The sequence below is a fragment of the Myotis nattereri genome (genome assembly GCF_964212035.1).
Source record: "Myotis nattereri genome assembly, chromosome: 2".
NCBI lineage: Eukaryota > Metazoa > Chordata > Mammalia > Chiroptera > Vespertilionidae > Myotis > Myotis nattereri.
Window position 1 is genome coordinate 189,328,684 of NC_138076.1, and position 27,465 is coordinate 189,356,148.

The following is a 27,465-nucleotide window of genomic DNA, read 5'->3' on the forward strand; positions in this document are numbered from 1 at the left end:
GACACCAAAGAACGATAACAAACAGATTTAACTAAAGATTTCACAAACCCCCGTGGTGAAACCAAAGGAGCCGTTATCAGTGGGAGGAGTCAAGGGAGGTGGTTCTGGAGGACAAGAACGTAGCCCAGATGTTGAAGCCAGGGTTTTGGAGTCACACTGTCTCGATGTGAATCTCTGCTCCTCAGAATCTCAGGCAAACTATTCACTCTCTCCAAGTCTCACTTTCTTCATCTGCAAAACATGACAGTAATGGGACAGGTCCACAGTCAAATTTATAATTTTGAATTCTCAAAATCTCAAAACTCTAAAACCAAGGTTTGTGGGGTTTTTTTGTTTTATTTTGTGTTTTTTTTTGTTTGTTTTTTGTTGTTTTTTTTTTGGGGGGGGGGGGGCAGGGGGAGGCGGGTGTCCCTAATCACTTGATAGCAAAATATGACCTGATCTGAACTTATTTGGAAGCAAGAGCTTGAACCGTCTATTTATATCTTTGTTCCCTCTTCTCTACAGAGACTGTTTATATATTAGGCTACAGAAAGATCACTGTGTGTGTGTGTGTGTGTGTGTGTGTGTGTGTGTGTTAATCCTCACCCGAGGATATTTTTACATTGATCTTTTAGAGAGAGTGGGAGAGAGAGGGAAAGACAGAAGGAAATATGGATGTGAGAGAACCGCATCTATTGGTTGCTTCCTGCCCTGACCAGGGCCCAGGCTGGGGAGAAGCCTGCAACCAATGTACATGCCCTTGACCAGAATCAAACCCAGGTCCCTTTAGTCCGCAGGCGGACACTCTTTACACTGAGTCAAACCAGCTAGTGCGGAAGATCACTCTGAATACTAGGTGCTTCCCACAGAGATTGCAATGCCATATCTAATATATGCATGCCATTGCTGTTCTAAAATATTAAAAAAAACCTGAATTCTGAAACACATCTGGCCCCCAAGAGTAAACCTTTATAATTTCACAGGGTTGTAAAAAAGATTGAGAAAATTCTTGTAAATTCTTGAACACATTGCTGGATTTATGAGCACACACAATAAGTCCTCGCTGAATATTTGTTGAATGAATGAAACTGAAGATGATGTTTGACTGGGGGTTTAAAGCCCAAACAGGAGCTCACTAATTTGACAAGGGGAAGGGTCAAGCAAATGAAGCCTGAGAACTGGTGTGACTGAGAAACTATTAGCTTAAGATAGCCAAAGGAAAGGCTATGAGGTGTAAGATAGGTAATCAGGGGAAAATATCAGCCTTGTATAGCCTGCTAAGCAGTTTAGCCTTTATGCTTTAGGACACGGACGTTTCTGAAAAGGGAGGGTAGACTGGAGAGCAGAGAGAAGACAGGAGATCAATTAGGAAACTATTGAAATAGATGGGCTGACGGATGAGTAGGTACAGAACCAAGATAAGGTATCGACCCTGGGGATCATGGCCTGGTCCTCAGTTTCCCAGGTCCCCAAATCAACTTTGTAATGACACCTGGAGTGAGCCATCTCAGCAGGAATGGCTCACATCAATGACGTGTACACTATATGCATAAAGCAGAATTAAGGTGGAAACTTTTATTGCTAAGCAGATACGATACTACCAGGTAGTAGACCTACGTCCTTTTTGGGGAAGAAAAAGTCACCTGAGAAGTTAAATCATTAGTTGGTTACTTGGTTAGCATGACAATTCGAAACTGAGACCCTCGAGGTCTGACCTTGAAGGCTGGTCCATCCAGCTCTTAAGAGCCTGACAGTAACAGAAGGCCTCCAAAGAGAGATCTCTGAGTGGTGATGTCCCTATGTTGACTGATCATCCAGGCCAGTATAATCTGGGATGTTCCTGAAATGATTTTACTATGGTTGTGTCACATGTTTGATGCTTAGTGACTAGTGGCCTTGGCACACTTCCCAGTTTTGAATGAAGCTGAGCCTTTCTGAATGCTTAGCAGTGGTTCTCAACCTTCCTAATGCCGCGACCCTTTAATACAGTTCCTCATGTTGTGGTGACCCTCAATTTCATTGTTACAAATTGAACATAATTAAAGCATAGTGATTAATCACAAAAACAATATGTAATTATATATGTGTTTTCCAATGGTCTTAGGCAACCCCTGTGAAAGGGTTGTTCGACCCCCAAAGGGATCGCGATCCACAGGTTGAGAACTGCTGGCTTAGAGTCAAAGGAGTTGAAAGCCTACTGGAACCTTAAAGATCATCTCCATTCCTCTCATATTACTGACTCTCCTTTTCTCTCCCACTGCTAAAAAAAGGAAATGAAAACAAAGAACAAACAAAAAACCAGTGTTAATTAACTGCCTAAGACCTAGTTGTTCAGCCCTGAGCCTAGAATCCTTCCAGGTTTTCTGGTCCCCAGCACTTTGTTCCTCCACTTTCCTGGCATATTATATTCCCTGTTCGGACCACGTTGTGAAACCACCTTTTGGCGTTTCACTAACCAAGTCCACTGAAATGAGCTCCCCAGACCACTTGGTGTTATACTTCATTTTGCTCTATAAATGCTAAGATTATTTCCTGGTTAAGAGATTGCTTTAAGAATTTTGGGTGAAAACCAAAGAATTCTGGTGCTCTTTCCCCCTAATGGAATAATGTAGAGGTATACCAATTCTGTAAATTATAATGATTGGTTTGACTGCCAGGGTTCACAAAGTTTTATTTTTTATATAATATCAATATCATGTAATTACACACCTATGCCAGGTTTCAAAAGAAACTACCATAACATTTCTTTTGTCCCCTCTCTTTCCTTTTCTGTCTCCCTCCCTGTCAATCCCACTCCTTCCTTCCCTTCCATTCCAAATCAGGATATTGGCCTTCCTACAACGTTCCTTTTCATGAAAAAATCTACAACTGGAGTGGCTATCCATTGTTAGTTCAGAAGCTGGGTTTGGACTACTCTTATGATCTGGCTCCACGAGCCAAAATCTTCCGGCGTGACCAAGGAACAGTGACTGACATGGCATCCATGAAATATATCATGCGATACAACAGTACGTAGCACATTTCTCAGGAATCATTCTTCAAAACTCCTTTTCTTCCCCATGGATAAAGAATCCATGTAAGTTTATCATCTCTGTACTAGAAGGAATTATAAGTTAATGAATTAAGTATTTTGTATTCAATTCATATTATACATATTTTATACTCAACAAATAAAATTTTGTCCACCTTCATAAAATGACAGGGGAAAGATTCTATAGATTTTTTTTTTAATTGAAAACTTATATGTGAAACACAGAAAAACCCGTAAGATGTACTTTTTTTTACTATCACTCCCATCCCCCAAGCACAGGTTTCCTTCCAAGGACAAAAGCAGCCAATAAAGCAAAAATTATTCATAAATACTTTATTTTTTAACAGTATCAAAATCAAATTTGTAATTATTTTGTGGAAAAAAATTGCTGCACATTTATCTTGTTAATCTTTCATCCACTCTTCACTGTGCAAGGTTCTTGAGAACAGGCTGGGCCTGGAGCAGGGAACTTACAGTTGCCTCTTCCTAGTACAAGCCAAAGGAGACTTCTGTATCCGGGGGCACACTGGGCTGCAGAGGCCTCACTGATTATCTAGCTTTTAACAGGTCCAAAAAATGTATTGTGGATCAGTGTTACCTCAGAGTAGTCTGTGCTCACTCTTGTCCCAATCTCTGTTTCCTAGATTATGAGAAGGATCCTTACAGTAAGGGTGATCCATGCAACACCATCTGCTGCCGTGAAGATCTGAACCCATATGACCCAAGTCCTGGAGGTTGCTATGATACGAAGGTAACATGCTACTGACTTTTGAATTTAATTTCCACCAGCACCTACACCTATTTAAAGGCAAAGCTGCAAAGGTTTTGGTGGCATAGAGCACAACAATGTTTCTACCCATTACTTGATTCAGGGTTCACCTTTTTCAGATATTCTGGTGATAGGTGCCATTGCCTAACTTCAAGTCCCTGCTCTGCCACTTAACCCATTGTACGCCATAAGTATCTGTAGAGCAAGCGGTGGACCTTCCCCACACACCACACGCGTCTATAAAAAAAAAAATGTTTTCCCTAAGTGGCAGCCCTGACCAACTTTAAAATAATTTTTCGTGAGAATTTTCAGCTGAAAATATTCAAGAACACCCCAATTGTGAGTAATATATTTATTTTTATAACTAGAGGCCTTGTGCGAAATTCATGCATAGGTAGGGTCCCTGGGCCTGGCCAGCAATCAGGGCCAATCAGGGCCTTCTGGCTGCCAGCCAGGGCCTTCCTTCGTTCCGCGCTGCCCCCTGGTGGTCAGCTCACATCATAGTGAGTGATCAAACTCCCAGTCGAACTCCCGAGGGGACACTTTGCATATTAGCCTTTTATATATATAGATATTCATTGCAAATTGAATTTTTAAATTAAATTCAAAATATCATGGCATGTGGGGATGGTTTCTGTTTTGGACATGTGGCAGTTAACTGTTAATAGTAAATCACATAATCTTATAATGCTTCTGTTTCCTCATCTGTAAAATGGAAGCAACAGTACTTGCCTCATATGGCTGTAGAGAAGAACATTTAATATCTATAGACTGTTTAGAACAGTACTTAGTGGGTTATTTGAAAATGTACACATCATGATGATGTTGGTGGTAATAATGTGGATGTCTAAAGTTTTCCAGACTGGCCCAAAGTCCAAAGAATATATTGAGAGCAGTGTGATTTTACATTAAGTAGAAATTTAATTTAGCTGAAGGAACAAGTATTGGACCAGACACAAAATCATTAAAGGGTTTTTAATTTTTAGCATGCTAGAATTGGTAAGTGCTATAATGTATCTTATAAGTAATATGTTTGCAGTGGTGGTCTGAAATAGCTCATATAGATATGAGGACCAGTTGTTAAAATCAGTTGACTGTGTTGATAGCTTGAATTCAGCCATGGTGGGAGTATTTACACCCTGGAAATCAGCAAACATTACAAATCAGGGCCTTTTTTTTCCCCCTCAGAGAGTTAGTTGTTAAAAAATTTACCTGGATACTCCTGGGTTTGGGAGATCCAAGGGGGTAAGCTAGTTATTTTAGTTGGTGGAGGGAATCATTTTACCACATCCTTTTGTACTTTTGGTTTGGGCATGTGTCTTTTCATTTGCAACTCTAGTTCTAAATTCTGGAAGAAATCTGTGAGAAGAGTTCTGTTCTATCTTCAGCTCTGAAACTGTAAGAATGTCAACAGCTCCCCCCCTCCCCGCCCCCCCCGCCCCCCCCCCCCTGGCCCCACACACACACATTTTTTTTTTCTCCTATCAGCCTAAAGCCTAAATAGGAGATGCTTTAAAATAGCCTCAGTTCCAGCCCACCCTACATTATAAGTATGTGATGATGGCAAAACTTTAGCCTTAATGACTCTCAATATGTTATGAAATGCAAATAAATAAACAGTGGAATCTAATGAACAAAATGAACAAGCAAAATAGATACAAACAGAGCAGGCTGACAGCTGTTGGAGAGGAGGGGTATTGGAGACTGGGTGGGGCATGGTAGAGGGATTGAGGAAAAAAGAAAAAACTCATGGACAAGAACAACACTGAATTGCCAGGGGGAGGAGAGTATGGGGGGGGGGGAATAAATGGTGACAGAAGGATACTTGACTTGCGGTGGTGAACACAATACAGTGTACAGATGAGTTGTGGAACTGTGTACCTAAAACCTACATAAATTTTTGTTAACCAGGATCACCCCAATAAATTCAATTAAAAGGGGGGAAAATTAGTGGGTACAGTGCTTGGCACACATGAAGCCCCAATGAATGTTTTTGTATTTATTTTTTATGGCATTTGCAAACATTCAGTGAAGTGTGTAACATGTTAGTTATATCCATTCCAGAATATACAGAGAATTACCCTCTGCTGCCTTGCCTAGAATCCAAGCCGACCTGCCATTTGTCAGATTTTACTTTCTTCTGGAAACACCTGCCAATTTTTCATCAAAAAAAAAGTTCTGTTGAGGATATACTTTAAAAACATTTCTCTTGAGCCATTCTGAATATAGGAAAAATCCTAAGTTATGAGACATTTTCTTCTTTCCCCTCTAAGGTTAAGAACTGCTGCTATCCATTGTTTAGGTGTTTTTGAGAACCATGGGCATTTTTTGATATTGAGCTCCATTTTATAACTTGCTACTGTACTGATTAATAAAACTTTTATTGAGAAATTAACATTTTTTTTTGGCACTGCACCAAACACTTACTTTCATTAAACCTCATGACAACCCTTCTGTGAAGTAGGGTTATCAGCCTACTTTACAGCTGAGAAAACTGAGCCATATGGAGGTTATTTTTTAATAAATTTTGGAGCTAGAATTTTGATTATGAGTAGTTGATTACAGATCTCACACTTTGGCTACATTGCTAATACCCTCCTACTATTCAATTCATATGTGAATGCCAAATGAAGACAGAATAGCAGATTGTGGAAGTTGGCAAGATTTTGTTTTAAAGGGGCTAATATTGTATTGTGACTTTGGAAATGGGTTGGAGGGGGAGGAGAAAAAATAGGGATTTAGTCCATTTTTTTTCCAAATTGTTTTTCTAAAATGTCTACCTCTTCTCTCTCTCCAGGTGGCAGATATGTACCTAGCATTAGAGTACACAGCACATGCCATTAGTGGTCCCACAGTACAAGGCGGCCTTCCTGTTTTTCACTGGAAGCGGTTCAACAACACTCTCCATGAGGGCATGCCAGAGGCTTACAACTTTGATTTTATTACCATGAAGCCAATTTTGAAACCTGACATAAAATGAAGGGCGATAAGAAAATAGAAGGCTGCAAATAAGATACCAAAGGCACTATTTTAGCTATGTTTTTCCATTCACAATTAGTCTTAATAAAACGTATTAAATTTAGTCTGTTACTGTCATTCCCCACTGTTGACTGTGTAGTTAACAAGCATTCACTGTAGAAGAAACATTACATATGATTAACAATACTAGAATTCAGCATACAAACTTATATACAAGAGGGTATGGCAGCCCTAGCTGGTTTGGCTCAATGGATAGAGCTTCGACCTGTGGACTGAAGGGTCCTGGGTTTGATTCTGGTCAAGGGCACATGCCCAGGTTGCAAGCTCAATCCCCAGTAGGGGGCATACAGGAGGCAGCCAATCAATGATTCTCTTTCATCATCCATGTTTCTCTCTCTTTCTCCCTCCCCTTTCCTCTCTGAAATCAATAAAAATATATATTTTTTAAAAAGAGTAGGTATGGCAGAAACTGTTCCCTTGCTCATCAAAATCCATATTCTTTTATGCCTGGCCACACAGACCACACATCCCAGGTTCCCTTAGGTAGTTGTGCCACATGACGAGTTCTTGTCAGTGGAATCTGACATGAGTGCCTGTTTCAGGCCTGGTCCCTAAGAACCTGTGCTCCTCCATGCTCTTTCCCCTTCCTTCCCTGGCTGGATATACTTAGTGACAAAGCCCAAAGGAAAGGTGGAGCTGTGTTTCCAATAGAAGCTCTTACAGAAATGCAAGGAGTGATATTTCTGGCATTAACAGGTATCAGTTGAGTCTTTTTGTGGTGCAGGCTAGGCACACAATATAGCAAACCTTAATGTTGTCTCCCATTACTGAAAAGCAGCACATCTCATCTGAGAGCAACTCTGTGTAATAGCTTTTCTTTCAAAGTTTGAGAACTGTGTGTACTTTTAGTGCTGTGGTATTGTCAAATAGGCTAAATAAATCATACTATACAGTCTAATGAGTGATCCTTAACAAAGCAAGAGACTTTCGAAAGAAACAAACACAAGGGGCAAGAATAATCAGAATGAATCAGAGTACTCAGAATGTTAAAAACCCATAGTTTATTTCAAAGTATAAATTTCAGGCTTGCTGGACAAATCCCACTACAGTTAACACTTAAACAGACACCAGTCTACTGTACATTTAGAAAAGAAAAAAAAAACACAAAAACCTTTAAAACCTAATAAAAATAGGACAACTTTCTATAGCCGGTTTATATTAGACATTAGGAAGATCTTAACATTGTCTTATTATTTACACTTTCAACTGCAATAAAGAAAAATCAGAATGCAAGTTTCCTACAAAGTATTTTTATATTAACTTTGAAATGGCTGATGAAATACTAAAGCCAAGATTTCCAAAAGGTGTTTGATTGCCCAGTTACCTTATTTACAAACAAAATAAAACAAAAATAAAAAAGACAGCATTTAAATATAAATGCTTGGTATTTAGCTGACTCTACAAATTAAAAAACTTATTTAGCATGATAAAACTATTTGTATGGTCCTATTCCTCCCCATTGGCTGGCTCAAGAGAAACAGATTTTAGGAATTACATAAGTCTGCCACACTAACAAAACACCTCATGAGAATTGTTCTAATCTTTTCCTTTGTCCCACAATGTAAAAAAAAGGGGGAGGTGGGGTGGGAGGACTGGACACATCATTTGCCCAGTAAGGAAGGCAGAATCATACATTAGTTTTAGATAAAGTTATTTGCAATAATCTAATACTGAGCCATGATTTTTCTGGAAATTAGAATAAAACAGGCCAATAACAACTGGCCAATAATAAAATAACGAATGAATCATAAGATACTGAAATAACCCAAGGTTTTTGCAGTACTCTAACAGTGCTAAGATCACATGTATAAAAGCAAGAGAGGACGATACCACAGGCATTATTTTGTTAATCTTGTATAGTACTGGGAAATTCGTGGAACAAGATAAATGCATGTCATGCAATATTAACACTCACCTTGTTGCATAAATAATTCAGAAAATATAACCAAAAGAGAACAAAAACTTAGCTAACACTTATGCAATACAGTAAGAGAATTCTGTATGGTGCAGCCCACCTCAGGAGTTCCTAAGATTCTAAGCTCCTTGTTCTAGTACTTGTTTTTCAAATAAACCTTTCATTTACCTGACATTGGGGGTGGGGAGAGTGGGGAACATCTCGCTGTGAGGCAAATGGTACCCCAATAAATATCTTTCAAGGAAGAAAGCTCTCTTCACTCTTCTCATTGACTTCTACTGTGTTAAACAGTAGACAGTATTCTGCATATTTTAAAAAGTGAGTCCAGAGAAATAGAGGGATATAGTTACCTCATCAAGGTAACTGTTAATAGCATGTTATCTTTATATGTAATTTATAAATTTACTGGCAATAACATAATTTTGGAAAGAGGCTTACTCACACCTTAAATAGGGCGAAAATTAACAGAGTACAAAGTAAAGAGTAACAAACATCACTGTTACCTTTAAACGCCACATAACAATTTTGGGTTGAAATTTCATAAATTTCCAGGATTTCCAATAAAGTGACATTTAACACAAGTATTGTCAGGCTAAAAAATTTAGTAAACTTGCATTCCCAAAATGGGATAAACAAGCTTATTTGTAATACTTTGTGAAAAGGCACAACAAAATAAAAAAGGTATCATGGGGTGTGAACTGCTACAAAAAATCTGTAATCAGTAGCTATTTCTAGCTGAATCTTCCATTCTCTCTCCTGAATAAAAAGTGTCCATCAACATTAAAACCTGCCCCAAATAAAAGACTAGAGTTCTAGCCTACCACCTTTCAGTTAATCCAATATTGCTGCTGTTGCCTACAAATCCCATGTCAGACTAATTTGTGGAGGCCAATTTATAATATGCTTTTTCCGCAAATAATTACAATATTTCTTTGTACCTTCCTCCCACCATCAGGAATAAAAAGTTATTTTACTATAGCAAAATATTTTTTAAGGTTACTGTTCGAAAATTTTTTTGACAGAAAACACAGTATACACTAAAATAATGAAATATTTGCATTCTACTGGGCTTTCTTCACAGGATTATATAGTGCTACAAAAACTCTTTTAAAAAGGGATTAGTGACTATAAATAGAAACATTCACCAAGGGAACCATTTCAAGGCTAGGTAGGCAAATTGTTATCACATGACCAAAAAAAGGCCAATAAAGAACAATTTTGAACATGAGCTTTCTATTCTGTAGACAGGAATGATCTTGAGCACATAATCAATGTTGCATCCACGGCAGGTAGAAACATATATACATGCAGGTATCGATAGGTATTCATATACATCTATCTCCCTTTCGAAATTTTCATTGGCATGACATTGGCAACTTCTTTACCATCGTCATTAGTCCTAGAACGAGTAACAGCTACATGGTTGGCAAATTTGATTCATGGAAACTTTAATTCTCATTGTGGCCTTATTTTCTGAAAGTGAAAGGAAGGTTTTGGAGCATTTATAATTTGGCAACCTGTAGGCTTTCTTCAGCATCAACCAAAATTCACACATAACATGACATACACTGACTGGTGAAAGTCTATTTAAAGACTTTACAACTAGAATGCTTCCAGTTTCAAGCCACCAATGTGGCAAACAAAGCATTAATGGAGAGGATTGCTCCCTCCTATAATTTCAGGAGGTATAATTTGAGAAGGTACAAATATGAATTCAAATATGATAAGGGAAGATGATAAATTATTTCACGAACTCCTTGAATTCCTTTCAAAATATTCCCAACCGTACTCTCATCCCCAAGTGTACCCAGGAAGTCCTGTCCTACACTATCTACACTCAACTATCTGATACCAATAGAGCTCGCACTCGTATTGAAAATGCAGGACACCTAAGCTGACTTTGATTAATTTTGAAGAGGAACAGAGAACTAAGTTATATCTAATTGTTACATAAACTGACCCCAAAGGATATGCTTTGAATTCTATCCAAAGCTGACATAGGATAAATTACACAAAACTTGGCACCATCAAAACAAAGTTAAAAGTTAACAAAAGGAACAATGATACAAGAATAAAGAGATAATGTATCTTTCCCTTTAATATTTTAGCTCACTGTATTTTGTAAATTTGACTATTTCCTTTGAAAGAATATTATGCTTTGGGTGATAAACTATAATTGCTTTCATAATTTCTGACACCGTGTGAGCACAGATACTGAAATTTTTGTAGGAAAAGTTTCTTACACAGTTTGGTCTTCTCTTGGTCTACTTTACATAAAGTAAATTTAAATGGTGACCAAAAATAAAAGCATTTATATTCTTAGGAGAAAATAGCAAGTGAAAATTTTGGAGTTAGATATAGTAATGCCACTGATGAGAATATGTATAAAAGCCTTGTTTTAACATTTACTTGAGGGAGTGTGCTATATTTTGTGGAGATAAAGGAAAAATGAAGGGCTGAAAGCTGAAAGGAAAGAAACAACAATGGGCAAATGGCCATGTTTATTTTTGCAGTTAATGTTTAAGGCACAAAATAAATGTAAAAGTAAGATTAGAAAACGGAGGGGCCATTTAGATGTTTTCGCCTATTTAACAACCCAGAAGAGACAACAAAGATGAAACAGATCCTTTCCTGTGTTCAAATTAAGCTATTTTAAGCTCTTTAACCATTTTGCTTTTTATTTTTTTCTTTGGGTTTTGTTTAGATTCTGTTTAAATCATTTAACTATGAAACTACAGATCCCTTAGAAATAGAATCATGCCAGTTACATACCTCAGATGCTTTGCTCTACTTTATGCTAGAAGAGAGGTATTTGAGAATGAAAATGGGAGATTCCACTGCAACAAACATATATAAATAGAAAAAAATAAAACCACACAAACACCCAAACATATTATTCCCCAGCCTCAAGACTAAAGGAAGATGCACATTTACATTTCAAAACCTTGAAGCTTGAATTGTTCAGGAAAAGGTTCTTGCTTTATGAGCTAAGTTTATTTTATTCTCTGATTATAAACAAACGTAGTGTATATACACATCTGTCCAAGAAATCTCGCACAATGTAGATTTTTACAATGGGTATCATGCACAAGATTAAAATAAGACCAAAAAGTGGAACTTTTCAAAGAAGAAGAGAGAAAGGGTCCAAGGTTTAACTGCTCTGGGAAGAAGAGATCACATCCGTTGACTGAGGATCGCAGAAAGGTCCAAAACGTCCATAAATATCCTTGGCCCGTACGGCAAAGTAGTATTTGCTGCCAGATACAAACTGGGTCAGAGTGCATGCCATTGGCAAAGGAAGTGCCTTTACCTCTCCAATCTTTTTCCATTGTGAGGGCACAGTGGCACTGGGTTCCTCATGGTAAGCATAGAGATGGTAGCTGTCAACAGTGGCACAGGTTCGATCCACTTCCAGGACACTCCATGACAGTACAATGCCATTTTGACTCTGAACTCGTGCTAACTTCAAGTGCGGCTTCTGAGGCAGAGATGTGCTGGCAGCTTCTGGGGGCAGGCGCGGTGGTTGTGGGGCTTCTGGTAAGGGTGCTGGGTGCACAGGGCGTGGGGGCTCCTAACCAAGAAGAGCCATGTTGATTTATAATGACCACACAAAGGGCTGTTTTTGAGAATTAGAACTAAGACATCCTAGAGGTCACTTACTGAGAACATTTTATATCAAAATACAGGGAAATACCAAATATTTGGCACGTTTTATTTGGTGAGCTGTAACCAACTGTACCCCAAACAATGATGCTGAGGTAACCCCTGCTATTCTTTCCAGACCTACAGAGTTTTCCTTGGGAAATAAAAGCCCTTGCTGATGGAACATCATCTTGACAGATTGAAATAATCATCTACTTCTAACAAAATAATGTATGATTTAATTCTGTATGCTACAGCTTCTTTTTTCAGTACAATGTAACATTTTAAAATATTATTATGTGTCCCTGGCCAGTGTGGCCCACTTGGTTGAGCATCATCTTGTGCTGCAAAAGGTTGTGGTTCGCTTCTCAGTGAGAGCACATACGCAGGTTGTGGGATTGATCCCCGGTTGGGGTATGTATGAGAGGTAACCAATTGATGTTTATCATGTCAGTGTTTCTTTCTCTCGCTCCCTCTCCCTTCCTTTCTCTCAAAAATCAGTAACATTTTTTTAAAAACTTTAAAAATAAAATATTATGTGTTTCAGTCTACCATAGAAAATTTGAGTATTTAACTCTACTTTCATTTTAAAGCTGTTTTTCCATATAAAGACTAGCATATTCTTACAAATAAGAAATAAGCACATTTAATAATGAATGTACATTATGCTTTTGATCAGGCTACATGAAATAGGTGACATTTAAATTAGACCCTGAAACAGGGAATTTAGAAATATAGAAAAAGTTGTGTACCATTCTGCCAATAGGTAAAGCATGAGCAAAGGCATGCGGGATTTATGGGCAAAAACCAGTGATAACTTTTTACTCAGATATAGGGTATATGAAGAAGAAAAGATAAATTTCGAAAGGTAGGTTAAAGCTAGATAATGAGAAAGGATTAATACTAAGCTTAAGAAGTCAAATTCACTTATCTAACATTGGACATTAGTATTATTATATTTGGGTTTTAAGATTACAGTGATAATTTTTCCAAAAAAGATTCAAGTGAGAGCCAGGAAATAGAGATATTAAGTGATTTTTTTTCTTTCTTTCTAGTGAAACATCATTATTCCACTGGCTTTAGGAAAGTGGTATTTTGGTGTGTTTTTTTGGTTAATCCTTACCCGAGGATATTTTTTCTATTGCTTTTCAGAGAGAATGGAAGGAAGGGAGGGAGAGAGAGAAATATCAACGGGAGAGAGACACATCAATTGGTTGCCTCCCACACTCACTTGACAAGGGGCAGGGAGTGAACTGGTGCAACCCAGGTACAGGCCCTTGACTGGGAATTGATCACAACACCTTTCCATGCCCAGTCTGATGCTCTAACCATTGAACAAACTGGCCAGGCATGCTCACTGACTTTAAATTGGAAGTCATGAAATAAGATTTCCTTAACTGAAATTCATTTAACAAAAATTGTTTTAATATATATTTTATTAAATGGATAATTTGCATATATTAAATAGTGAATTCTGTGATAGTCTGATACCATCTTTTTAATTCCCATGCCTCCTCAAAACTTAGTACCAGAAAGATGTACATAGGAAGAACTCAGAAAGGATATGCTGAATAATGTCAAGGAATATAAATCTGCTGAAATTCTTATGCCTAATGGAAAAAAATTCAAACATGTCTGGGAAAAGGTATAATCTCAATTGAAAAGTTAAAATAAATATAAAGTTAGAGAGAAAAAAATTTAAACTTAAATAGATAAAAACTGAAAGCTGAAGAAGTAGAACTAAGTTGAGCCCTGGCCAGTGTGGCTCAGTTGGTTGGGCGTTGTCAAATCAAAGGTGTGATTCCCAGTCAGGGTACATACATGCCTAGGTTGCAGGTTCGATCCCCCGTCAGGGTGTTAAGCAGGAGGCAACCGATCAATGTTTCTCTCACATTGATATTTCTCTCTCTCTCCCCCTTCTTATCTCTCTAAAATCAATAAAAACATATTTTGAAAAGTAGGACTTATTTGAATGCTAACCATGTTGCTCTAATTCAGTGGTTCTACCTTCCTAATGCCGTGACCCTTTAATACAGTTCCTCATGTTGTGGTGACCCCCAAACATAAAATTATTTTCATTGCTACTTCATAACTGTAATTTTGCTACTGTTATGAATCGTAATGTAAATATCTGATATGCAGGATGTTTTTTCATTGTTCATGACCCACAGGTTGAGAACCGTTGCATCTAATTCCTATCTCAAATTGTCTTTTTTCCTAAAGTCACTTAATCGTTTTAAAAGTAAAATTAAATAAACATATAGCTAACAATGTAAGAGACAATGGCTGAAGCCATACTTGACTGGATGGAGCACAGGAATTTAAGAAGTTTGACAATAGTTTAAATGGCCTGTAATATACCTTCTAGTTCTTAAAATTCTAGGATTCTGAATCTGCTCATGTCCCAAAACTAAGTCAACTGAGTTGTTATATTTTTGTTGTTGCAATGGCTTTTACTGAAGTTTTATAGATAAAATAATGTGATATCAGGAATTTGCTTCAAAATAGTTGGTGTGTACATGGTTGTGGAAATAAGTGGCTGGTACCATAGATGAAATAAGACTGGCCAAGCACTAATAATTGTTGAAGATTTGTGACAGGTATACAGAAATTGTTACTCTATTTTTTCTACATACATTTGAAAATTGCTATTTAAAAATATTTTTTAAATTAATTAAAAGAATGTTCCTCCTCTGAGATGCACTTTATTCTAAGACAATACACATGAATGGAACCCAGTAAAAAAAAAAAAAAAAAAAAAAAAAAAAGACCCCACCAACACACACACACACACACACACACACACACACACACACACACACACCCCACAACTCTGATAGGTCATCAAATTTGCAAAACTATAAGATTTTTGCTGTACTTTTAATGAAAGACTAATGAATGAAAGAAATTATTTATAGACACAAACAACAGTAATGGTAAATTTGCCACATACCCCAATAGGACCAGACTAGAGGGCTGAGATCGGACAGCCTGAGTTATAAAATGGTTTTGCCTCTGACACTAGCTTGGGTGTTTACAGAGTAACACTACAGAGTAATTGGCTCAGCCAATTACAGAGTAACCACTAATCTTTGTTTGTGACACAGCATCCTTTTCTATAAGAAATTAATAATCCTTGTAAAATTGTGAGGATTAAATTAAAGCACATTAAATTAAATTGGAGTACCTGGCATATTGTAAGTGCTCCATTAATATTAATGTTTTCATTGTAGAACAATAAAAATAATAGCTATTAAGAGCACAGGCCCTAGAACATGGGTTTCTACAAAGTATGACCTTGGGCTGCTTAGTCAGCTTCTCAGTGCATTAGCTGTCATATCATTAAAAAGAGAGAGCAGGAGTCCTAAAGGAGTCCCGTGTGAGAACTAAGTATATTAACAGTGTCTGGCACATAGTAAGCACTTAATAAATGCTAGCCATTATTACATGTAATAAAAAAATGAATGATCCTTTGCTTGGTAAGAAGTGATATGTCTCAATCTCCTCCCTCCTCATAAAGCCAGTATATTTCCATTTACATGGTATACCAAACCAAATACTGTTATAATCATGTCACAGGATAATGTGACATTATTTTGGAGACTACATTACATCTAAGGGGAAATCTTGTGATTTTCTGTTATCTCTGAGCAACGAATTCCGAATACCACTGAATTATTAAAAACAATAAAGTGGCAGCAATGTAGTAGTTAGAACTGGTATAATGTTTTGAGGAAAAGAATAAAGTTAGAGCATCAAAAAATGGTTTTTAAAATATGCTTTTTAATACTCTAAAATATTTTTAATTTAACCATGAGTTAAAATAGTCTATCTCTTTCATTTCACATGCCCCACCTGTGGACTCTTTTTATACATTATAAGCCACCACAAGCTCTACGATCCTTGACCACCATCATCCCTTAGGAACATTTGTTCATAATGTAAGATCTAGTCTCTTAAATAAACTTCTGCACAAAAAATGGAAGTTCTGTCATTTCCTTTTGATATAACTAGTTTAAAGAAAAATACTTGACAGCTTCATAGCTAAGAATTTTGAGTCACGATCAACACTTACAGTGTGCACCTGTGGTGGTCGATGATGCACTGTGAGCTGAGGTCCTGGGGATCCCAGGGCTATTCCATTGTTTACAACATATGTAGTTGCTTGAGGCACTCGAACCGTGACACCTACAAAAGAAAATTAAGAAATAAATTAGAACTTTATTCTACATTTGGCAGAACACTGATTACATACCTGAAGTCAGTAAAATGATATTTTTAAAATATGAAAAGAAAAATATTTCTAACCTAGAAGTCTACACTCAGCCAAAGTATCATTCCAGCATGAAGACAAAGAAGTTCTCATATATGCAAACAACCAAAAAAAAAAAAATCTACTTCTCAAGTAGCCTCCAGAGGATGTGTATCACAAATATAAAAGAGAAAATAAAGAGGAAAAGAGTAGACACAAGGAACAATAGTTCCTGCACAGGAGAGAAACAAATGGAATCCCTACTAAAAGGACTATGAGCAAAATCCTAGAACACTGGAACACTGGTGGCTCACATGTAGAAGGCAAACAGCCCAGAATGGAGCAGTGTGACCTTAAAGACAGAAAACATAAAGCTATCGCCACAAAAGTCTCTGCTGTCTTGTTTGTTTTGTTTTTAAATATGTTTTTACTGGATTTAGAGAGAGCAAGGGAGAGGGGGAGGGAGGGAGAGAGAAACATTGATAGGTTGCCTCTAGTAAGCATCCGGACTGGGGACTGAACCCACAACCTGGGCACATGCTCTGCCCAGAAATCGAACAAGTGACCTTTTTGGTGCACAAGTCGATGCTCAGCCAATTGAGCCAAACTAGCCAGGGTATGTCTTTTTCACTATAAAGAATGGGAAAAAAGAAGGAAAAAACCCTACTAAGTTATTCCTGCCTTCTGTTATGAAGTTCCTCTCTTTCTCTCCATGCCTTCTGCTAATCAGTTATGGATACTCACTTTACCCAACAGTAAACTGTTCTGCCGTACATCAGGGTAACAGAAGCGGAAAATTTACAGCTACATACTTCCCTGGGCTATAATTCTGGCAGGTACTCTGAAATCAATTAAAATATGTATGTTTTTAAAAAGAGTGATCTACTGAGCACAGAAAACAGAACCAACCAGATAGAGGAAAGAATCAGTGATATCGAAGATAGGAATCAAGAAATTATGCAGAGGGAAGAAAAGAGAGACCTGAGAATAAAGAAAAATGAAAGAGCTCTATGAGAACTATCTGACTCCATCAGAAAAGGCAGTATTAGAATTATAGACATTGCGGAGGAGGAAGAGTGGGGACATGGAATGGAGAGTCTATCAAAACAAATAATAGATGAGAACTTCCCAAATCTATGGAAAGAACTAGATCCTCAAATCCAAGAAGCAAATAGAACACCTAGCTACCTCAATCCAAAGAAGGCCTCTTCCAAGGCACTTGGTATTGAAGCTGTCAAAAATTAATGACAAAGAAAAAATTTTCAGAGCAGCCAGGGAAAAGAAGGAAGTGACCTACAAAGGAAAACCCATCAGAATTTCATCCAACTTCTCAGCAGAAACTCTACAAGACAGAAAAGAGTATAACCAAATATTCAGAGAGAAATTACCATCCAAAAATAATATATCCAGCAAAATTATCCTTTAAATGTGAAGGAGAAATAAAGATGTTCCCAGACATACAAAAGCTGAGAGAGTTTATCACCAGAAAACCATTGCAGGAAATAATCAAGGGGTTATTCTAGCTCAGGGGTGGGCAAACTTTTTGACTCGAGGGCCACAATGGGTTCTTAAACTGGACCGGAGGGCCGGAACAAAAGCATGGATGGAATGTTTGTGTGAACTAATATAAATTCAAAGTAAACATCATTACATAAAAGGGTACGGTCTTTTCTTTTTTTTTTTTTAGTTTTATTCATTTCAAATGGTCCGGATCTGGCCCATGGGCCATAGTTTGCCCACGGCTGTTCTAGCTGAAACAAAGAACATAAGGTCACAATACTATGAGTAAAATCACCAAAAAACTTACAGCATAAACAGTGATAATTTATGACAACAAAAACATACATGGGGAGAAAGCAAAAGGTCTGAACTGGCAAAGGAAGATGAAGATCAGATGCACTCAAAAGGAACAAAACTATGGTATATATGCAACTTTATTTTTATAAACCTAATGGTAACACACACAAAAATTTCCAAACCAGGACATATAGATTAAAAAGAGAGGAAAGATGTATGGAATGCCACCAAACAAAAGCAATAGACAGAAACATAAAGGTAAAGAAAGAACCAATGGAGGCACAGAGCTAACTGAAAACAAAAGATAAAATGGCTATAGGAAATCTTCATACATCAGTAATTACCCTAAATGTAAATGGTCTGAACTCATCAATTAAGAGGCACAGAGTAGCAGAGTGGATAAAAAAAGAAAAAACACAAAAAAACCAAGCATATGCTGCCTTCAAGATACACATCTAAGCTGCAAAGACAAAGGTAGAGTCAAAGTAAAAGGGTGGAAAATGATTCTCCAAGCAAATAACAACCACAGACAAGCCATACTTATAGCTGACAAAATAGATTTAGAGACAACAATGGACACTTTATAATGATAAAGGGAACACTACATCAAAAAAACATAACATTTCTTAATATATATGCACCCAATCAGGGAGCACCGAAATATATAAAATTACTCACAGAACTAGAGAAGAACAGATCAAAACACAATCATTGACAGCTCTAGACAGATCAACCAAACAGAAAATCAATAAAGAAATAACGGCCTTAAATGAAACACTACACCGAATGGATATAATTGACATTTATAGAACCTTTCATCCCAGAACATCAGATTATAGATTCTTCTCCAGTGCAAATGGAACATTCTCAAGGATAGACCATATCTTGGATCACAAAATTAACACCAACAAATTCAAACTGAAATTATACCAAGCATATTCTATGACGAGGAAAACTTGAAATTAGAAATCAACTGCAAAATGGAAGTAAAGAAACCCACAAATACATGGAGATTAAACAACATACTACTAAAAAATGACTGGATAAAAGAAGAAATAAAAGATGAGATAAAAAGATATATACAGACAAATAAGAATGACAATACAACATATATACTCAACGGTGAAAAACTGAAAGCTTTCCTCTAAGCCAGTGGTTCTCAACTGGTGGGTCGAGACCTCTTTGGGGGGTCAAACGACCCTTTCACAGGGGTTGCCTAAGACCATCGGAAAACACATATATAATTACATATTGTTTTTGTGATTAATTACTATGCTTTAATTATGTTCAATTTGTAACAATGAAATTGGGGGTCACCACAATATGAGGAACTGTATTAAAGGGTCGCGGCATTAGGAAGGTTGAGAACCACTGCTCTAAGCTAAGGAACAAGAAAGGATGTCCACTCTCACCACTCTTATTCAACGCTAGAGGCCTGGAGCACAAATTCGTGCTCCGAATTTGTGGTGGAGTCCGGCCTGCCCTCCGATAGGAGCCCATGGGGCTGAGTCGGCGGGGGGGGAGGGGCCACGGGCAGTTGGCTAACCCCGCGTCCAATCCGGCCTGGATCAGGCTGGTTGGCTGCCACAGTGCATGTCATAGACACTGGTCGATCTGGTCGTCCCGCCATTCCAGTCGCTTTTAAATATAAAAATAGTGCTAGAAGTCCTAGCCAGAGCAATAAGGCACGAGAAAGAAATAAAAGGCACCCAAATAGGGAACGAAAAAGTCAAACTGTCACTTTTTCAGACAATGTGTTTCTGTATATACAAAACCTTAAAGACGCCACCAAAAAAAATATTAGAAACAATAAACAAAAGAAGTCAAGTTGCAGGATACAAAATTAATGTGCAAAAATCCATTGCCTTCCTGTACACTAACAAAACTTCAGAAAAAGAAATGGAAAAAAAACAAACAATTCCTTTTGTAATTGCAACCAAACCCAGCTATAAAAAGACATGTATATGGGACAGATAATTTTTGACAAAGGAGCCATAAACACACATGGAATAAAGATAGTCTCTTCAATAAATGCTAGGAAAACTGGAAAGCCACATGTAAATGAATGAAACTGGATTACAGTTTGTCCCAATGTCCAAAAATTAATTCAAAATGGATCAAAGATCTAAATATAAGATCCGAAACAATAAGTTACATAGAAGAAAATTATAAGGACCAAGTTTATGGACCTTGGTCACAGAGAACATTTTATGAACTTGATCCCAAAGACAAGGAAAATAACGGCAAAAATAAATGAATGGAACTATATCAAACTAAAAAGCTTCTACACAGCAAAGGAAACTGACAATAAAGCAAAGAGGCAGCCAAGCAGATGGAAGATGATATTTGCAAACAGTAGCTCCAAAAAAGCTTTAATTTCCAAAATATATAAAGAACTCATAAAACTCAACACCAAACAACCCAATTAAAAAGTGAGCAGAGGACCTGAAAACACACCTCTCCCAAGAAGACATATGAACAGCCAATAGATATATGAAAAGATGTTCAACCTCACTGGCAATTAGGGAAATGCAAACCAAAATTACAATGAGATACCACATACCACCTTACACCTGTTAGAGTGGCCATTATCAATAAGACAAGCAATAACAAGTGTTGGAGAGGTTATGGAAACAAGGAAACCTTATCCACTGCTGGTGGGAATGTAGACTGGTTCAACCACTATGGAAAGCAGTCTGGCAACTCCTCAGAAAATTAAGAATAGAGCTACCATACGACCTAGCAATCCCTCTCCTGGGTATATACCCCAAAAACTCAAAATCATGTATTCACCAAGATATATGCACCCCTATGTTCATTGCAGCACTATTCATAGTGGCGAAGACATGGCAACAACCAAAGTGTCCCACTATAGAGGACTAGATAAAGAAGATGTGGTACATAGACAGACACAATGGAATACTACTCAGCCTTAAGAAAGGATGAAATAGCATCATTTGCAACAATATGGATGGACCTTGAGAACACTATGCTAAGTGAAATAAATCTGTCAGGAAAAGCTAAGAACTATATGATTTCACTTGTATGTGGGATATAAAACAGAAACTCCTGAACACAAAAAGCAGTGCGGTAAATGCCAGAGAGATGGGGATAAGGGGAGAAGAGAGTCCTAATATAAGGTAATAGGAGAACATTTCACTCTGGGTGGAGGGTATACAGATCTTGTAACATAAAAAGCCACACCTAAAACCTATATGTTCATGTTAACCAATGGCACCCCAATCAATTTAATAAATATTTAAAAAACCAACATTTCATTATGGCAAGATCTTTAAATAGCTAAATTTATCCTTGCTATTAAATTTTGGAAAATTAAATATTTTTACTGAAACCTACTATGGAAGTGGCAAAACCATACCGCAAAGCACAAAGTAAGGATGACGGTTACCTCTGATGGAAAGGGAGAGAGACGCAATTAAGGAAGGACATAAAACAGGCTTGTAAGATTCTGATAAAGCTCTATTTCTTAGCCTGGTAGAGAGTTCAATGGTGGTTCACTTTATTTTATTTTTTTATTTTAAAAGCTACTCCAACTAAACGCTAAAGAACTATATACAACTTGGGCCATATACAAGAAAAGAGTCTCTTACTATTTTGGGGATTGACCTGCCGAACAGCAGGAGCCTGCATAACAGTTCCTCGCAGGGGAGCCTGAGCTGTTGGTGCAGGGAGAGTTGTATAAACCACTTGGTTTGCAGGAGCTCTTGGTACAGAAAGTCTCGTGGTCACCTGAGTTGCTGGACGATGTGTTACATTCACAGTGGTTGGAGCTAATAAAAAGCAGAAAAATATAATAAGAATACAGTACAATCTATGTTAAATGAAGAGTATTAAATGTTAATTAACTCTGTACTAACTCTAATAATAGATATAGAGACAACAGTCTCCTTTTGCAATCGTGATAAAGCCAACCAAAATTACTAATATTACTACAAACTTCAGAGAAAAAGAACATCTCAACCCTGTCCAATGCCCTTTCCACTTTTTTGTTTTTCCTCACCTGAGGATATTTTCTCCATTGATTTTTAGAAAGTGGAAGGGAGGAAGAGAGGAAAGGGGAAAAAGAAAGAGAGAGACATTAATGTGAGAGAGACACAATGATTGGCTGCCTCTTGCACATGCCCTGACTAGGGCCAATGACTGAACCTACAAACCAGGTATCAGCTTCTGACTGGGAATTGAACCTGAGACCCTTCAGTGTGCAGATGGACACTCTGAGCCACAATGGCCAGAGTGCCCTTTCCACTCTTTAGTTTGACTACATAATAAACATGAAAGAAAAGGTTTAGACTCGCAATTACTAACTTATAGGAGTGACTTAAAAAAGCAGATTTTTCCTCCTCTATGTTAAAATGTTCTTAGCAGAGTGGAATTTTAGGCCCTCCAGACTATCTGCAAATGAGCATAAATCCAAGAGTAACTCTGTATTCCCACAGTTCAAGAAACTGGTTGGGTATTATAACTGACATTTTCTTCGGGGAAGCCAAACCATCTATTCAAAACAATAAAATATCCATTAAAACACAGACTTCTTCCTTCTCTACTATGGCATTCTTCCTAACCTATGCATAAGAGCATTAATGTCTTGAATGACGTTAATATATATTTGTCAAAACTGAATCTTAAATGTTCACTCACAGCATGAACTACAATGCTGACTTTAGGAGTTAGCTTCTTGTTAATAACTCTCTGAATTAGAATCACATTTTACAAATAACCATATATTAACTTTATAATAAAAAACAATTAACAAATCTTTCATATGGAAAAAATGGGTTCTATAAATACATTTGGAGGTAAATGCTGGGTGCAACAAAGATAAAAAGGTGTCTTTACTGAAGACTCCTTAGTCTTTACATAGACTCATTTTTTGAGTTAGAAATGGAAGACAGTCTTTAGTCCCCATTTTTGTTACCTATACTGCACTTGGGTTTACATGATGATATTTCTTTCTAAATTAGGTGAGTGTCATTTTAATTTCACTGGAAACAATTCCATGAGAATTCAATGTTTTCCTTAATGAAAATTGTGTTTATGTAAATATTTTGCAGATAAATCTATAAGCAATGGTTTACTGTATGAAGAAAAACTGTCTTGATTGGCTTCCAAACAGTTTAGGAGATATAGGCTATACCTTGAAAATGTCTGATTTACAGCTTCTTGAAGGTGCAAATAAAATATTAGTGTTATATCTCCTGTTGATAGTGTTAAGCCACTTAAAACTAGTTCAAGTTAAGAATTATTTTTAAATTCTTATTTAATTAGTCAATTATACCTTCTTGGTTATAACCAGAATGAATCATTACACCCATCCTTCCTAAGAAAGGATATTCATTTCTGCTGTTTTCAGTAGCAAATGACAAAGGCATATAGTTTAAGCCTTCTATATAACCATTCTATATAAGTGCTGCTACTTAATGACAGGAAAACTCAGTTATACAGCGTTCAAAAGGCACGTTATCTTCAAAATAACAATAAGAATTTTTTGTCTAATCTTTCCACTTGATTCCATAGTCCTATTTCACTGTAGACAAAACTAAAGCTTTGGTTTAATGATTCAGCAAGTTTACCTGTAGGTAGTAAGTGTATTGTTGTCTGAGATGGTCCACTTGTTGGCACCCCAGATGGCTGAAGAGGTGGTGCTGGCTGGATAGGTTGCAACGGCCGAGACACAGACTGAGAAGAACTCATGGCTGACACTGGAGTGTGAGTTGGCTTTTTAGTGTCTGTTAATTAAAAGTGAGACATTATGATTATTAATAGAAAAAAATTAGAAATACAGGACTTCCTTTATGGGTAAAATTTACTTTTGCCTGCCACCAAGTCACATTTACCGCTAACAAAACAACTTCTTTCTATTTAACTACCAGAGGCCCGGTGCACGAAATTTGTGCATTGGTGGGGGGGTCCCCTCAGCCCAGCCTGCACCCTCTAGCAATATGGGACCCCTCGGGGGGTGTCCCTCTTGCAATCCAGGACTGCTGACTCCTAACGGCTGGGCTGCCTGCCTCATTGCCCCTAACCACTCTCCCTGCCTGCCTCATTGCCCCTAACCACTCACCTACCTGCCTGATCGTCCCAACCACTCTGCCTGCCTGCCTGATCGCCACTACCTGCTCGCCTGCCTGCTTGATCGCCCCTAATTGCCTCTGCCTCAGCCCCCGCCACAGCGGCTTTGTCCAGAAGGACGTCCAGAATGATGTCCAGAAGGTCGTTTGGCTATTTGGCCTAATTAGCATATTATGCTTTTATTATTGTAGATGTGTATTTGCCAATCTGAAAACCAAGTCAGGACCTTAAGTAACTCACTGTTAGTTCTCTCACAGATCCTAATTAAAATGTACAAAAAGGTAGTTTTATGTTTTGACTGTTTTTTATGAGTCAATCCTTTTTCTGAACTCAATACAATATCACGTCAATTAGAATAATTTCATTTTCTACATTAATATATATTTGTAATATATATATATATAGCTATATCAAGGACATTCCCCTAGACCAGTGTTCGGCAAACTGTGGCTCGCAAGCCACATGCAGCTCTTTGGCCCGTTGAGTGTGGCTCTTCCACAAAATACCACCTGCGGGCACGCACGTACAGTGCGACTGAAACTTCGTGGCCCATGCGCAGAAGTCGGTATTTATTTTGTGGAAGAGCCACACTCAAGGGGCCAAAGAGCCGCATGTGGCTCGCGAGCCACAGTTTGCCGACCACTGCCCTAGACAAATACCTATAAACTGCTGAGTTTTTCACCAAAGATCTTGAATTCCAATTACTCTACTGTTGTTGATTCTCTTGCTTAACACAGATGGCTATTTATACTATCCAGTCTTTAAAATATAATACACAGAGTGTATATCTCAAAAAAAGTCTACAATAGCCTATGAAATTAATGTTTGCATCTCAGAAAAAGCCCTTGAAAATAGGTAACCACTATATGGTGTATTATAAAGAGGGTAAGCCAAAAGCTCTGCTATCCAAAATGATTCCCACTGATTTCAGTCCTATGTAATTCTAAAATGTAAATAAATTTCTATGTAAATAAAATTATAAATTGTAAATAAAATTTAAGGCTTTAGCAAGTAAAATTTTAATTGGGTGCTGATGGAAAATAATGCACCTTAGAATAAGAGAATTTAAGGTACATTTAAAGGTGAAGTAATGGAAAGAGTGCCCATGAGCTAGGGATGCTAGAAAGAGAAACTGCAAGAGCACTGATAATAAACGTTTATTTTTAATTCAGAATAACCCTACCTGTGTCCTCTCAAAAATAACCTATATTTATTTCTGTCCTCTAGGAATTCATTACATTTAACTTGTCTATGAAATAATAGTGAAAAGATTACAGGTAACCTGAAACTTTTTAAGAATAGCGATACCGGTATGAATTCAACCTTGACAAATGATGGCATAAATCTTCCAAAATTACAGCAGTTTTACACCAAAAAAAATAACTGACTTTTCTGTCCCATAATCAATTGTAAAGCCACTTAATTTTGTTTTCTTAAAACCAAATTAACTATCTTACCCCCTAAAATGCAATTTTTTTAAATGTTTAGGTTTTTTAAATTTAACGTCTTTAAGGCCCTAATACCTCATGATACTAGATTTTCCACATGCATTATATAATTATCACCAGAGGTTTATAGATACGTCCATGAACAAAGTTATTTTGTACAGTCAAATATGTTTGAAAATTACTTTATATCTTGAATCACTGAGAATTACATTATAAATTTGCAATGGCTTAGAGAAGTCTGTATTAAGAAAACACATTAGGGGGGCAAAGGTGGGGTAGAGGGAGTCAATAGGGGAAAAGGGAGACATACCTGTAATACTTTCAACAATAAAAATAAATTAATAAAAAGAAAAAAACATAATTTTGTTTACTAAGCATTTACTAAGCATATTTAACTATGAAACTTTTTACTCATTGAATGTCTATTAAAATGCAGAAGAATACTTTGGAATATTGGGTAATATCTACCTAATACTATTTCTAAATATTATAACAGAGCAATATTGGGGTGTGCATGCTTTTTAATATTACTTTCATTTTCTTTTAAATAACACTAAAGGAAATTAAGTCAAATAACCAAATTAAGTGTATATACACTTAAAAATACCTAGATTAAAACACACATGCACACACCATTTAGAGTCAGAAGTCCTGGGTTGAATTTCCACTTCCCTTACTGATTCATACTCTGTCAATCTATCCTCAACTCTCAAGTGGGCATTACATGGCTATTACAAGGATCATGTGAAATAACAGATATAAAAAGAGGGATGTTCCATAAGTTAAATATTCTCCTAATTGCTCCGTTTTCCACTATGCCTTTTCATATTCTTTCAAGATTTTATTTCTATTTTTTAATTCTAATCTAAAAAAAACCTCATTCTGGAGAGGATACAAATACACCAAGAATAAACTATCTTCACTGAGTATTAAATTGGATTAAGAGAAAAAAATGGCACCAAAGCATCACTTAGTATGATTACTTATATTTAAATACCTTGTGAAGTTCCACTCTCTTCATCATCCATTGTAAGATCAATGACACCACCTGAATCACTGGCTGTGGCTTTTCCACTCTGAAAAACAACACACCTTCATTTTGCAAAAGAAACGTTGGCAGACATAAAGGAAAAATGAAATAATACTGAGGAGAAACGAAGATAATGAATAACCTGGTTCAATGATTGCATGACTTTCTCTTGTGTACAGTAACACGCTGTACAGGCATGCAGCTGAGGGGCCACAGGCTATGCCATGTACTCTAGGTGTGTAGTAAGCTATACCATCCAGGCTCGTGTAAGTATTCTCTGTGATCCCCTAAGGTACCTCAGTTAAGCGGCGCATGACTGCAAATGCTAATCATAATTACTTTATGATAGATTACACCGCAGATTAACTAAAATCAATTTTTCATCTGCAAATCTCAAGTTTTGTTAAGTTAAAGAAAACTAATTCTTCAGGGTACAAAATTCAGGCCCAATCCCAAGACAATGATATAAA

General features: G+C 37.1%; 2 protein-coding genes across 3 annotated transcripts in view; one reads left to right on the forward strand and one right to left on the reverse strand.

The window, feature by feature from the left end:
• Nucleotides 1-8,041, forward strand: part of PLBD1 (phospholipase B domain containing 1) — a 52,863-nt gene extending 44,822 nt beyond the window's left edge. For both annotated transcript variants that reach the window (XM_081082963.1, XM_081082964.1), the window contains 3 exons: nt 2,805-2,990; nt 3,658-3,764; nt 6,580-8,041. In XM_081082963.1, the coding sequence (XP_080939089.1) occupies nt 2,805-2,990; nt 3,658-3,764; nt 6,580-6,762 (476 nt within the window). In that variant the 3' untranslated portion in view covers nt 6,763-8,041. The remainder of the gene's footprint in view (nt 1-2,804; nt 2,991-3,657; nt 3,765-6,579) is intronic.
• A 3,180-nt stretch (nt 8,042-11,221) lies between these two features.
• Nucleotides 11,222-27,465, reverse strand: part of ATF7IP (activating transcription factor 7 interacting protein) — a 103,556-nt gene continuing 87,312 nt past the window's right edge. The window contains exons 12-16 of the mRNA XM_081082962.1: nt 26,963-27,041; nt 24,019-24,174; nt 22,039-22,218; nt 16,454-16,566; nt 11,222-12,307 (exon numbers count right to left, since the gene is read on the reverse strand). Of these exons, the coding sequence (XP_080939088.1) occupies nt 11,888-12,307; nt 16,454-16,566; nt 22,039-22,218; nt 24,019-24,174; nt 26,963-27,041 (948 nt within the window). The 3' untranslated portion in view covers nt 11,222-11,887. The remainder of the gene's footprint in view (nt 12,308-16,453; nt 16,567-22,038; nt 22,219-24,018; nt 24,175-26,962; nt 27,042-27,465) is intronic.